The sequence below is a fragment of the Phasianus colchicus genome, chromosome 18 (assembly GCF_987193195.1).
Source record: "Phasianus colchicus chromosome 18, bPhaCol1.hap1.1, whole genome shotgun sequence".
Lineage (NCBI taxonomy): Eukaryota > Metazoa > Chordata > Aves > Galliformes > Phasianidae > Phasianus > Phasianus colchicus.
Window position 1 is genome coordinate 7,472,175 of NC_143453.1, and position 13,107 is coordinate 7,485,281.

At 41.5% G+C, this 13,107-nt stretch overlaps 3 protein-coding genes across 10 annotated transcripts in view; 1 reads left to right on the forward strand and 2 right to left on the reverse strand.

Moving 5' to 3' along the window:
• RAD9B (RAD9 checkpoint clamp component B) lies at positions 1-7,241 on the reverse strand. Of its 6 annotated transcripts, none has more exons than XM_090152756.1 (12): positions 7,160-7,241; positions 6,550-6,620; positions 5,529-5,678; positions 4,932-5,046; positions 4,298-4,397; positions 3,867-3,973; positions 2,681-2,787; positions 2,216-2,280; positions 1,880-2,002; positions 979-1,222; positions 681-811; positions 1-159 (listed from the first exon to the last, which is right to left on the reverse strand). In XM_090152756.1, the coding sequence occupies exons 1-12, from the start codon at positions 7,191-7,193 to the stop codon at positions 27-29; spliced, it is 1,380 nt and encodes a 459-aa protein (XP_090008882.1). In that variant the 5' UTR covers positions 7,194-7,241; the 3' UTR covers positions 1-26. The 6 variants fall into 6 exon arrangements, 4 of the variants coding, with proteins under 4 accessions (XP_090008882.1, XP_090008883.1, XP_090008884.1 ...); XM_090152757.1 differs by lacking the exon at positions 7,160-7,241 and adding an exon at positions 7,036-7,153; XR_016472150.1 differs by having other exon boundaries at positions 66-113; positions 681-843.
• A 570-nt stretch (positions 7,242-7,811) lies between these two features.
• VPS29 (VPS29 retromer complex component) lies at positions 7,812-10,991 on the forward strand (the record flags this gene model as incomplete). The annotated part of the gene is given in 5 exon segments (XM_031592568.2): positions 7,812-7,845; positions 7,848-7,867; positions 9,451-9,642; positions 10,092-10,327; positions 10,643-10,991. Coding segments are annotated over 5 exon segments (600 nt in total), but the record flags the coding sequence as incomplete, so codon positions are not given.
• Positions 10,992-11,952: 961 nt separating this feature from the next.
• The window catches only part of KNTC1 (kinetochore associated 1), a 34,302-nt gene continuing 33,147 nt past the window's right edge, over positions 11,953-13,107 (reverse strand). For all 3 annotated transcript variants that reach the window (XM_031592541.2, XM_031592540.2, XM_090152744.1), the window contains exons 63-64: positions 12,857-12,947; positions 11,953-12,591 (exon numbers count right to left, since the gene is read on the reverse strand). In XM_031592541.2, the coding sequence (XP_031448401.2) occupies positions 12,532-12,591; positions 12,857-12,947 (151 nt within the window). In that variant the 3' untranslated portion in view covers positions 11,953-12,531. The remainder of the gene's footprint in view (positions 12,592-12,856; positions 12,948-13,107) is intronic.

Genomic DNA, 13,107 nt, shown 5'->3' on the forward strand with positions numbered 1-13,107 from the left:
ACTCTGTTAATGGTACAAAGCACAGGTCAGGTGCCTGCTGTACCACCCACCATTGCTGGATGTGGACGTGGATGTGTTCTTGCTGTTCTGTGCCCTGCTGCTGGTGTCTGTTGCTGACTCAGTGGAAGTGATGAGGGAAGGGAAAAGAACAATTCAAACCTGAAACACCAGAACTCTTAAACTCAAGCTTCAAATTGGTTATTGAATCATTTTTATTTTTTAAATGCATTTTTATGCCAACTTTCTTGTCAGCTAAGCAGTAGTTCTACAAGTTTCTGTCATAATACCAACCATATAAGCAATAATTTGGCTATATAGGAGCGGGTGGTTTATTCCAGTGCTTGTAGCTGTACAAGAGCAGCTTTGTTTGTCTAAAGCTTGGACACTGTTGAATTCTCTTGTGAGACTGAAGAGCTGGACATACAAAGCAGCATATCAACAGCATATACAAAACTAAATGACCTAACTTTGTGTTAGGACAGCATCCTCCATTTTAGAATGGTCAGAATACAGGTACAGTTAGTTTCCATTCAGTTCTAACTCGCCTAAGAAGTTTAGGATACTTTCATAATAGAATTAAACTTAGTTCTAAAGCTAGAAACATCTCTACACCATGCCAAATACACACTTAACTTTCAGGGCAGACCCCGATAGTCTTAGATTCATTCATTCCACCTTACTGGAGAACTTGTGAGCTCTGCGTCTTGCCAAAATCTTCTTCTGTGTCACTAGCTGTTGCTAAACTGTGGAAGGCATGACTGATGGCATCCTTCTCCTTAAAAGAAACTGCTCCAAAGAACAACGAATGAAACTGGAAAATGCAACAATCACAGGAATAAGACACTGCATGTAAAACAGAATTTGAGGGCTAATTATTTCGGAAGATTGGGACTGTGTGTAGTATTCAGCTTCTAAATGCCATCTAAGGTATAACACTGTTTTATCATAGAATGTAAATGTGATTGGGAGGGTCCTTACCTTGTGATAAGGAGACTCTGCTTCCAGCACTGCTTGGTCATCTGCCTTTGTTACAGCTGTTCCTCCTGTGACTGCAGTATCTCTGTATGAGACTGGGGAAACACTTTTAACCTGTTTTGCTAAGGGACTTGCAGGTGCTCCTGACGCTGTGTTCTGTGCCTGTCTGTTCCATCGTGGCTTTTTGGAAGCAACTGCTCCAGCACTGCTATCCTTATCAATGCATTTGTCCACAGGTGTCTTTGAGCTGAATTAGAGAGAATAGGTCAGATTTGTAACATCTCTCTGCGTGCCTTTGTTAGGAAGTCTTTATGCTAACAGAAGGCACTACAGCTTTAGATTAGCTTCTCAGCAACCCCTCTCACTGCAACAAAGCCCCATGGAGATAAAACTGTGAGAGTATGGAGCACTCTCCCTCGCACCGAAAGTTTCCATGCTGTTTTGTTATCAAGAAACAGTGCCCAAACTCTCGGCTGCTGGCTCGACGTTTGCTGCAGAAGTGGTTCCTCAGCAGTACAAGTAAGGAAAATGATCTGTGATCAAAAAGGGACCATCTGGCCAAACCTTTCCTGTGCTGACAGGTAAGATGTGAGTTGACTTGTGCTCAAGCACAAAGTGGCTGTCAGAGCTGTGGCACTGCCTATACGAATAGCAGACATAGCTGCAAGCTTCAGCGATGCACTGATGGGAAGAGAGTGGTCTAGTTGTCATGCTTTGCATCTCAAACTATTTCAATTTTTTCTGAATCTATCCAATGCACAGTTTTCCTATGAATAAAGGCTCCAGGATAAGTACAATGCTTATGAATACCCTGCACATCACTTAGTAGGAAAATTTAAACTCAGCTGTTTCAGCCTGCTATGCCAGTCTGCCTCCCTCCCCCACTTCTGCAGCCTGCTGTTACCTTTCCTGCATCTGTGAGAAGCACGCAGGCTCCTGGGAAGCCATCTCACTTCTGATGTCAGACAGCGTAGCCAAAATAAAGCTGGCTTCCAGCACCGTGTCTTCAATGCTGAAAGCAACTGGTCTAAACACAAACAGCCACATACAGGGGTCTATGTTAAATGCTTTGTGCTCAATAAGAAACTACTTAACCCCATACTGCAGACTAATTAGAAATATAACTTGTGGCCTGACATGAATATCTTACTGTTACAGTTAAATGCTTGAGTAACCTGCAGATAAAAATTGACAGTGTGGTTATATCTCAACAATTTCCACAGGCAGCTCCAGAACGTACTTCCCAGGCATGTCAAAATGGATTGAGACAGGAACACTGGTAGCTTCTGAAAATGCCAGCAGTCCCTGAAAAGAAGGGGTGAGAGGTTGAGTACTGTTTTAAAAGTGGAAGAAGATTAATGTTAGAATGCAGCTGTTGTTTATTGGCAAAAAAAGTGAAGTCTACTTTAAAGGAAAAAAGGCTACTGCTGCTAGATCACAGTTTCTGCTTTCTCTGCCTGGAGCTGTGCAGGTAGAATTACTGTGGCCACGATGCTTACTGCAGTAGTGCTAATGTTATCTCAGCATTGGGTAGATGGGGTTTTGCTGTTTTAAGAGTTTCTTTGAAGATCCTTTCTAAAGCCTGTCCTTAGCCAGCTGGTGAGATAGCACAGCTGGCCAGCAGCCTGGGGGAACACCAGAGGCTGGGATCATTCTCCTGTGTTATCCAGGTCAAATAACTGAAAACACCAAACTCTTAACGTACCCTCAATTCTCTAAGGCAAAATGTCACTTCAGAATCGACTCCAACTTGAAAGTAGTCAAATTCATCTGGACTCAGTTGTATTTCGGTAACCATTGTCTTTGTAAAGTCTGTTTGAAATAACAAGGCTGGAGTGAAACCTCAACAAAACGATTATAATGATTTTTTAGATCAGCAGCATCTCAATAAGTACTTGGCTAATAATAAGTGACTAATAATAGTAGATGTCCAGCTTATTTACATTTATTTTTGTAGTTAGGTAAAACAAAAAATCCTGAAATTATTTACAGCGCTCTCTGTGGGTTTACGTGGCTTTTAACAGAGTTTATTTCATATTCCACAAGGTGCTGTAAGCCCAGTACTGCTGTCAGCCTTGTAAATCTGCTCTCCTACAGGCACTACTGCTACTGTCAGCTTCTGGAAGACATTTGGGAAGACCAAAAGCAGTGTGACTTTAACAGATGGGTCATAATCGCTGGCAACCTTCAGAGGACTATAAAAGAGGTCTGAAGTTATTTGTTCTAAACTGTAATTTTTTTCCTGGTATTATGTAAGTGACAATGGACAATAAGCTCTTCAGCATCAGGTGTTGCTCACTGTCATTCAACTGTTTGTTAATTATTATCAGGTGTGTGGAAAGAAAATCAGAATGCCATAATGCATCACAGTCTCAGAGGCAGTCAGAGCTCTCTCAGCACTGCACTCCTGTCCGGCTTTCCTCTACAGCCTGACTGCTGCACAGCACTACCAATGGGTCCCACATTTCTGTTTCTCAGCCCCCAACACACTGCATGTTCACATATACCCTTGTGAGGTTCTTAAAACTGTAGAAACAAATGCTTGTAAGAGAGCTGCCAACTTCTATGAGGCAGAGCCACCGCCTGCAGCTGAAAACAAGTCTCAACAGCTGCCACCTCTTTGGAAATGACACCTGAATGTGGAACACAATCCATCACCAGATAACGCACTCAGAGGACGTGTTTTGTTTCAGTGTGTACAGAACATTTGCTGCAGGCAGTACTTCGCATCGCGTGCGACACAACAAAAGCAAAATCCCTCTAATTCCTTCTTCCTCTTCTGCCATTGACACCAGGAAAGTGTCCTAAACCTCAAGTTTTCTGAGGTACGTTAAACCCAAAGAATGGCAGTATGACTGACTGGTGTTCCTTTGTGTTTTCTGTTTCCTTACCAGTGTCTTCCTCAGTGTAACTCTTGAAGCAAACCCTTGTTGGAGTAACTGATAAGGTGACTTCTTCTTGACTCGTTGGAAAGTGAACCATTATATCAGCCAGCAGCCTATGAAGATGAATTTAGCACTAAAATGATTTTACATGAGACAAGTCATTGTGTAGCATAGCAAAGGTGTGGATTCAAATCATGGATTATGTGCTTCTCGAGCTTGCAGCAGGGTTAATGGCACAACAATCCCAGATCAAATCCAGCTCCTGAAGCTGTTATGTGAAATATCCAACATCATGACAAGGGATTTAGCAGCAATTCACCATTTCTGAGTGTGGGCCCCACCCAGATTTTGGTGATGTTAATGACTGTAGGAGCAGTATTGTCCTCTTGGTTATTATTATTTTTTTCCCCAGAACAAAACATGTGAATGTTCATTACCTGGAGTGGGCTCTGAGGACATTTGGACACATGTGCTTTGCAAAAACAGCCTGTAATGGGTCGCATTCTTGAAAAGCCAGATTATGTGTTTTTACAATACCTAGGTATAAAATATATGAATGAAAATCAATGCTGGTCTAGAATTCTAACCTTTTTAATATTAATTGCTCTTCCAAGACATCTCAACAAAGGAAATAAGTGACTCACTCTACCTGTGTAGCAATATCTCACCCCCAAATAGAAAACCAAATTCTGATGCCCTCTGCCTTCCTTCATCCTCTTCGTTATTTCCTCAAGTCTCTGACATTTTTAAGAATCCACAGCAAATGATTTAATAGTAACAGATGCAGGACGAAAACCTTCAACATTTAATTGCTACAATAATATAAATGCTGGTGGAAAACAAAAGACAATTAACAAGTACACATAATTCCTGACCAGATGAAAGTCAAGTCTGGGAAATGCTGTTATAACTGCTTTTTAGCAAGGCAATGTCACAACATAAATTACGATGTGAGGAGGCTGAAAGCGTTTGGCATAACGTCCCATCAATAATGCTCAGTTAATAATTACACCTTGTCCTGCTGCTAGAGACTGCTCCTGTTTGTGGAAATGCACTCTATGTATAACGTACCATTTCTGCAGAGGAGCTGAAAAGTTATGTGGTGATCTTTATCATCTGTGTAAATGTTGCATTTCTCCACGTGCCTTTCCAGCACGTTTACACATCTGAATATAGGAAGAACTGACTGAAAAAAAAAACAGACAATCAGTGCAGAGGTTACTCTCTAAGACATTTTGCAGTGTTATTTCTCTCATGCAGTTCATCCCAAGCTCCTGCTTTTATGATTGCTCTGTAAGCAGAGTGCAGGCTGCTGGTGTTGATCTTCGCTGTCCTCACCCACCCACAGCCCTGTTTGCAGAACAGTGTGTCAATGCTCTCCAGCTCATGCTGTTCCCAAAGGCTATATGGGAAACCCTCAACAGACAGAAACACAGCATTCCTTCACCCCAAGATGAGGCTAATTCAGACTTTGGACTCTGCAAGGCACAGCTCAGGACTACACCTTTTAAACAATTAAACAGTAACGCTCCCTTCTGCAGAACTGCTCAGGAGCCCTTCAGTTTAGAGCAACCTGCCTGCCCATATGATCCTCCCCTACCACTTCATTTGGAAAGCAGGCTGACTTGCTGTTTTCAAAGCTGCATGTAACAATGTGTTAAAATATACCTTAATGATCAATTTACATGCAAGTGATAACTGTTTTTCTTTCTGACACGGCTGAGGCGCAGCTGTGGAGCAGTAATGTTGAAAAAACATGGATGAGAAGAAGACATACGCATATGCTGACCGAGAAGAATTCACTGATCTTAAGGCAAGCTGAAAATAAATGCAAAGTAATTCATTAACTCAGAGCTGTTTCATATTGAGCCTTTAATAAAAAAGCCATCTCTGTACCTTCTGCGTGCTATCTTCAATGCCACACCTAAGCCACAAAACCTTTATGTGTGTACATCTCCAAACAAATCCAGATGCATCACTTCTATTGCTGTGTTCAGACTAATCCCCTTCTGATTACCAGTCAGAAGTCTCAGCCGTTATGCAGACATGGGAACCCAACGCAGGGATGTGTGAGTTAAACCTTGACATGCAGATTACCCAGCCCCTTAGAAGTCCTATTTCAGGTATCTGAAAGATTGGAGCCTGTTCTAAAACAATCCATGAGATACACAAATAAGCAAACACTTCCAGCACCTAAACAACATCTCATTTACAAACAGTATTTCCACTTCTGATGCACCAGCTCCACAGCATGTTGAGCTCATTGCTTTTAATTAAGAAAGCTCTAGAGAAAAACCCAATTCTGAGGGAAGTGGTGTCTGATTAACGGGAAGCATTCTTCCTGCTGAGTCACACCAGGACAAAAACATGTCATTTAAAGGCAATTTCTGATGCGGAGCAACACATCAACCATCTGATTTGTGACAATGGGAATAAAACCCTTGGTATTAACCCGGATGTCCTGGACAAGCTTCAGGTAACCAAATCCCCAGAAATATCAGGGGCAGAGGAATGACCCTTCCGTGATACCATCTGCATAATTACAATCACAGAAAACACGGCATTTGTCCATGTTGAAAGTGGAGGGAGGAAACAGAATGCAGCTCAGACTGAAGAAGACCTGCAGGAAAAACCACAAACACTGTTTCCAACAAAGACTTTAAACTGTCAGTAAATCCAATGTACTTACACCTCTGTCTATGGGGTCAAAGCAGAACTCATCGCTAACCCGTGCCATGGCGTGCACTGCTCTCCCAAACACTGCCAGGGAAACAGAATGGCATGAGATGCATTTCAGGTCAATTGAAAAACAAGTTATACCTCGTAACTTTCTCCAGAACAATTTAAGGGGAAAAGTTAGACGTTTCTCATGCTTTTCCAAGTGAAATGATGGTATGGGAGAAAGCATTGCTCTTTTTTAGTGTCACTAACACCTCTGTGTTTCCACCCACTGAGGAGCACTGTGGATTTGGTGTGTCCCTTTGCAGGTGTACAGCCCAGCATCACCACAAACGATCTCAGTGATGGCACAAAATGCTGCTTTTGACAGAAATGTCACTTTGTAGATGGCCACAAGACTGAACACGCAGAACATATAGATCCAGCCCTAAGAAGCCCACAGAGAACCTGGCCTTCGGTTTTACCACAAGCTCAGAGCTCTGTGATAAATGCTCACAGCGTGGTGCCACGAGGGCAACGGCTCCTCTGCCCCAAACCCCGCTGTGGCAGCCTCGCCCCACTTAGGGAAGGCTCTTCACTCTATCTCGACGTGCCACCACCTCTCCTGAGGTAGCAGATACCTCTGAGGTGCGTCCCCCCAATGACACACTTCATGGCCGCCCGCCCCGCGCCCTCTCTCCTCACATAACAGAAAGGGCGGGAAACTCCGCTCAGAAGCAAGGGACCCGGATGTAACCGCCGGAGAAACGCGTTTCGCGCTCTTTTGGCCTTGCGGTGGAGCCGTAGCGGAGGGGAGGTAGGGGCGGCGTGATTTCCGGGAGAAGTCACCTGACTTCCGGGAGAGACCTCTTGACTTCCGGGAGCGGCTTCATCGGGCGGTGCGGTGCCGAGCAGGATGGTGAGCGGAGCGCCGGGTCTCGCCTTTGGGCTGTGATGCTCTTGAGGTGCTCCCGCGTCACCTCCAGGCGGCCCAGCGCCGACGGCGGCCGGGAGGAGGCCCCGCTTTGTGTCGGTCGGCGCCTAAAAATCCGCCTGTGGCCGAACTGAGGGAGATGGAGCGGGGAGGGAGCAGCGGGTGCCGTGGGTGGAGAGCAGCGAGGGCCGCGCACAGGGAGCCGTGTGGTGGTGGTGTTGTTGTTTGATTTTATTTTTTTACCGTTTGACGCTGCTTTCATAACATCGACAATTCATTAATTATGATTTGCCTATTCATTTGGCTCTGTTTTCTTTTCTGTTGCTTTCCTTGGTTTAACATTGATCACGCCTCGCCCTGTTTCCCATTCCCCTGTCTGCAATCAACTCCTCCACCCGCTCAGGCCGGGCACAGAGTAAGTTCCGTCCCGGCGCTGGGGCTGCGGTGGGGCTGGGGCCGCTGCTCGCATCCCCTCAGCTCCGGATGTAACACGCTTCGATGCATTTAGGTTTTGTGGATGCAGCCTACAGAGCTGTTTTTTTTAATTAGCAGGAGCTCAGATGTGGTTTGGGAAAATCTGGGGCCTGCCTGTTTGTTCAGAGGAAAAGGTCTTTGAGCTTTGTTGGGGTTTTGTGGAAGTGGCAGCAGTTTGATTAGACATCAAATGTAGAGCTGCTGTTCCACAGCCCAGACCTTTAACCATCCGTGAGTGCATCTGTTTAGTGCCACTTTAACCAGCAATGAGACATTTTCAATTAAAAATAGGGGAAAAGGACTCCCAAAGCCACCCAAGTCCTCTGTGCCTCTTCGGGTGGCTGCTGACATAACGACAGCTGCATGGCCTAAAAAAATAAGGTAAAAGCGAGTATTAAAGGTAAATGTGGTTACTGCTGCATACATAGATACATCTATGTATACAGACTGTGTCTATTTACAAACAGATCTGGTGACTGTCAGTTTAGGAGCTGTCTTGGTACCAGGATGTTACGCCTGGACAATAAGCTTTTAGGAACTGGCTTACTAACAAAGCTTTTTAATTGGAAGATAAACTCAGTTAATAGGGAGGTTTTTGTCGAGTCAGTGGGGGAGACCATCTCTAAATTCAGTGGGTTTAGCGTAGTAGCAATACACCCCATGCTGCGTGGAGCTTTTCATGCCCTTCTTGCAAAATTAATTTATTGCTACTTTGCTTGCATTAATTATTTTCTCTATTAGCAGACTTAAGACCATAGTTTAACATTATACATCTTAATCTGGTTGTGTAGTTTTGAAGTCCCCCATTAAATTTACATTCTCATTGCATCTGTAGAACTGAAACTCTGAATGTATAGACCTGGTAATATAAACACTGGATGCAGTAGTCCAGGTTATCTTCTCTGCAGTGTTCTGAGGGGTTTTGTGCTTTTTTTTTTTTCCCTCTTTATTTTGTTAATCTCACTGTCTTATGATATGTGTTCAGAACAAGCTTCCTGTTCTGGTTAACTATTAACACGTAACAAATTTGCTATTAGTTATTACTATTTTATTTTTTATTAGAATACTGACATCAACTAAAGTAGAAAGGAGTTTTAAAGGGATGTGGCCGCAGTTCAGCCAGGTCTGTGCTTGAGAGCATCTGGTACAGATGTCCTGTATCTTTTCTAGTTTAAGGGGAAAAAGAAAATGGGACAGCTTATGGTAGTTCCCAATTTTGTGTACATCACATCAAGTAGTAATGCAGTTCTTCTGTTATACTTTTCAGTGTCTTTCAGCAACAAAATCACAAAACATCTGCAGAGGTTTGTAAGGCTTTCCTCTTGGTAACATTCATTATTAATATGGGCCCCTGTTTTCACTGAAATATGGAAATATTCCTTTATTTAATTCTAATTTTAGTAGCTTTTATATCAAAATACAATTGGGAAACAGAAGAAGACATTGTGGTGCTTTTTGTTACTTAATAATTCTCATCTAACGTATCTGTAATGGTTGTTCTTTCCTGTCATGACACCTGTTAAGTTGGTGTTAGTGTTAGGAGATCTTCACATTCCACATCGATGCAACAGCCTCCCAGCCAAGTTCAAAAAGCTGCTGGTTCCAGGGAAGATCCAGCACATCCTCTGCACGGGAAACCTCTGCACCAAGGACACTTATGACTACCTCAAGACCCTCGCTGGGGATGTTCACGTTGTCAGAGGGGACTTTGATGAGGTAGTGACCTCTTTTGGTAGTGGTATTTTGTGTTCGGCTTGTGTTCAAGGCAGTGGTTGAGTTACTTGTACTTTTAAGTAAAAAAATGGGCAATCTGAACTTATTTAGTGCTAAGACTGAAAAGTAAACTGAGTAAAAGAGTTGGGGTTCCAATTAATGTGAGTTACACAGTCAGTATGGTGGTCAGTGTGATTAAAACTGAATTGGGCACTGAGCTAAGGCTGACTTAACAACCAGGACCTCCTGTTGTCGTGTCTCTGAAATTTCTGGCATCGTTACCAAACTCTTGACAGTGCTGATAAAAGCAGCAGAACCAATCAGACTGACTTAGGTTTCATCTAGTGTTTTTGTTTTTTTTTTTTGTATGGATGATTCTGTACATCTAATCAGTTTGTGGGGCTTAATTAGCTTATTTTGCTTCTGTTTTTTTTTTTACTTCTGATTTTTAGAACCTGAATTATCCTGAACAGAAAGTTGTAACTGTTGGACAGTTCAAAATTGGTCTGATTCATGGCCACCAGGTTATTCCTTGGGGTGATATGGCCAGCCTGGCACTGTTACAGAGGCAGTTTGATGTGGACATCCTCATTTCAGGACATACACACAAATTTGAGGCATTTGAACACGAAAACAAGTTCTATATCAATCCAGGATCAGCTACAGGAGCTTATCATGCCTTGGAGAAGTAAGTAAAGCATGAGAAACAGCTGTGGGATATTTCTTTTTGATAAGAAAACTTGTTGTTAAGGTTGAGATTTGCCCAACATTTAAAAATGTAACCTATAGTAGAGGAGGACTCGTTGTCCTTGCTGAGGCTCCTGGACTGAAACAGATGACTAGAAATCCTTAAAGCTTCAGATCTGATGTACTGTGCTTACAAAACTCAAATCAGTTTTTCTCAGGAGTGATTCTTGCTAAGAAGTCTGACAGTGAAACACCATTAAGGTTATTATATACACACTCTCAATTCATGTGATTTTTTTTTTTTCCTTCTTTCTAGCAACATCATTCCGTCATTTGTGCTGATGGATATCCAGGCTTCTACAGTAGTTACGTACGTCTATCAGCTGATTGGAGATGATGTGAAAGTAGAAAGAATTGAGTACAAAAAATCTTAGAAGATATTTGCTCGTGTGGTATTTTTACTGTCTCATTCCAGAACTGCATGTTACTACAATCCTTCCTTACTAGTTTACAGAACTACACTTAATGTTTAACAGCTTAGCAGTGTAACTTCTTGGTAATAACTTTATAACATTGTTTTCTTCTTTTCTCTGTATGAATTGATTTGTAAAATATGTCACTAACTGTTGAAGTACAGTTCTTTCATGTTGTCATAAATTTCCCTTCATAGAAAAACAAGAAAACAAGCCTTTATGAACCGTTGAAGAAAATGCAACAGTTGCACTTGGTTTTGAGATGTCTGCCAGTTTTTTCATTTGGTAATGCTTATCAGACGTCACCAAAACAGTGCATGGAACTTTCAAAAAGAAGACTGGAAAAGGCTTGAATAAAAATAGCAAGGCCCCTTGGAGGCATGTTTAGTTTGCTTTAAAATCCATTTGAGATTTGGATTTCTCATTCAGTATAATGTAGTCCTTTAATTGGATATATTTTTGAAAAAAATTGGAATGAAAACATACCTTGGAGTAGTAATTTCACTGTAGAAAGCTGAACCTGAGTCTTTTTATTACTCAGAGCACTGCTGTGCTTTAATGAATGACTGTCTCATTAAATCTGTGAACAGTGATGAGCTTTCCTTTATTTATGGCTTATATTTGATATTACATTTGCCCATTTTGCTTTGTGTAAAAAGGTTTTAAATAATGTAATTCCATACAGCACTTGTACTGCTGCCGAAGGGTAAAAAGTTGGTTGTTCAGGAAGACTGGAGCTTTTGTCTCTCCTAGTCCCAGGTACCTGCAGGGAACTGAATGTATTTTAACAGCTCTTACTTCTTATGACTGCTGATTTTCCAATATAAATAAAGTTGTCTCTGCACAACATCTAGAATTTAGAATGGTGGCCTGTTTCCTTTGCATACGTTGTCCTTGGCAGTAAAAGAAATGGTAGTGAAGTATTTGTGCAGAAGGCTGTGCTGTAGTTGTCACGAATGTTTTTGTGAAACAAATCCTTCAAACCCAAAGAACCTACAGTTCTGTGTCAGTAACTTTGGCTAAATACCTTCTATTTGAAATAAACCTGCTTTGCTTACAAAAAACCTCAGTGTTTGAGCTTGGTAACTCAGGACACTTCAGCTAACTGCTATTTCCTGCAGTGAAATACATGCTCCTTGAATTCTGCATGTTTACAGTAGGAAAAAGAACATCACCAACTTTTCTTGACAAATTTATCTGTACATCAAAGCCATTAAAAGACTCTAAGGTCAATTTTGATAGTTAAGTCAGTTTATTTGTGCTCACTGTAATTAAAATCACAATTTGTTTGTATATTTTACATGAAGCTGTCTATAAACTATATTTTACATGAAGCACAATGCTTCCAATTTAAAACTTGATCACAATTGCATCAAGTTACGTCTGTGTGAATGAAATCTTAGTGATCCTAACAGCAGACTTCAACATAGAGAAATAAAACAGAAGTAAATGAAATAAAGTTAATCCTTCTTAAAGTCAAAGTGCAGAATATGAACGTTGCTATTGTATGGAAATAGGACTCTTGCTGTAAATCTAACTGCTTTTTTTTACAAGGGACAGCTTATGAAAACACTCTAGAACAGATTAAAGAAAAAAAAGAAAAAGATGTGGAAAGCTAGGGCCAGCTTTTGGTAAAAGAGCAGTGAGATTTTAGTTCAGCATTTACTTAACCACTATGTGCATTGTGAATGCATAACACTCAGCAGCAGAGGGAGAAAAGACTGAGGGCAAATCAAGACTTCATAGATGACAGTTCTAGTACACACATCTCTTGTGGTCCATTCAGGTACATCTGGAGGGTAAGAGGACAATATGAGAAAGGTTTAGAAAACAGGATGTAATCTAAGACTTGTGAAAGTGCTTGAAAGCATCAGGTTTATCACTGCTCAGATTTGATTCAAGTAAAATATGTTTGAATCAATAAAGGGATTTTAGTATATAGAATATATTTTACTTAAAAATCAGTTAACAAGTATTTTTGCTAGAAGTTGAGTGAAAGTTCCAGGTTAGAAAAAAGGAAAAAGTGCTGTATGAGGTACAAAAGTGGTTTATTTTACCTTCAGAATATCAGAGGAGGATTTATCTAGCAGAGTAGGGTTTCCATATTTCTCTTGATACTCTCGAATTAGGGTTGCTGCATCCTCCATGCTGTAGGAGGAAAGTTTATTAACTTTGTCAACAGAAATTCTCTAAAAAGCCAAGAATTAAGCCATACACAAACTATAAATCAAAGTATGACTGTGCAGTTCTGAAGTCAGATAGGTCTGGTGGTGGAAATCTAAAGTAAAGGAGAGATTCAGTTTTTGTA

Coding starts and splice junctions, on each gene's coding strand:
- RAD9B (XM_090152756.1), bottom strand. CDS start 7,193: ATGAAGTGTGTCATTGGGGGGACGCACCTCAGAG. Junction 3,974..4,297: donor GTCCTCAGAGCCCACTCCAG/GTAATGAACATT, acceptor TCATCTTCATAG/GCTGCTGGCTGATATAATGG. Junction 1,223..1,879: donor TTCTCACAGATGCAGGAAAG/GTAACAGCAGGC, acceptor TCTCTAATTCAG/CTCAAAGACACCTGTGGACA.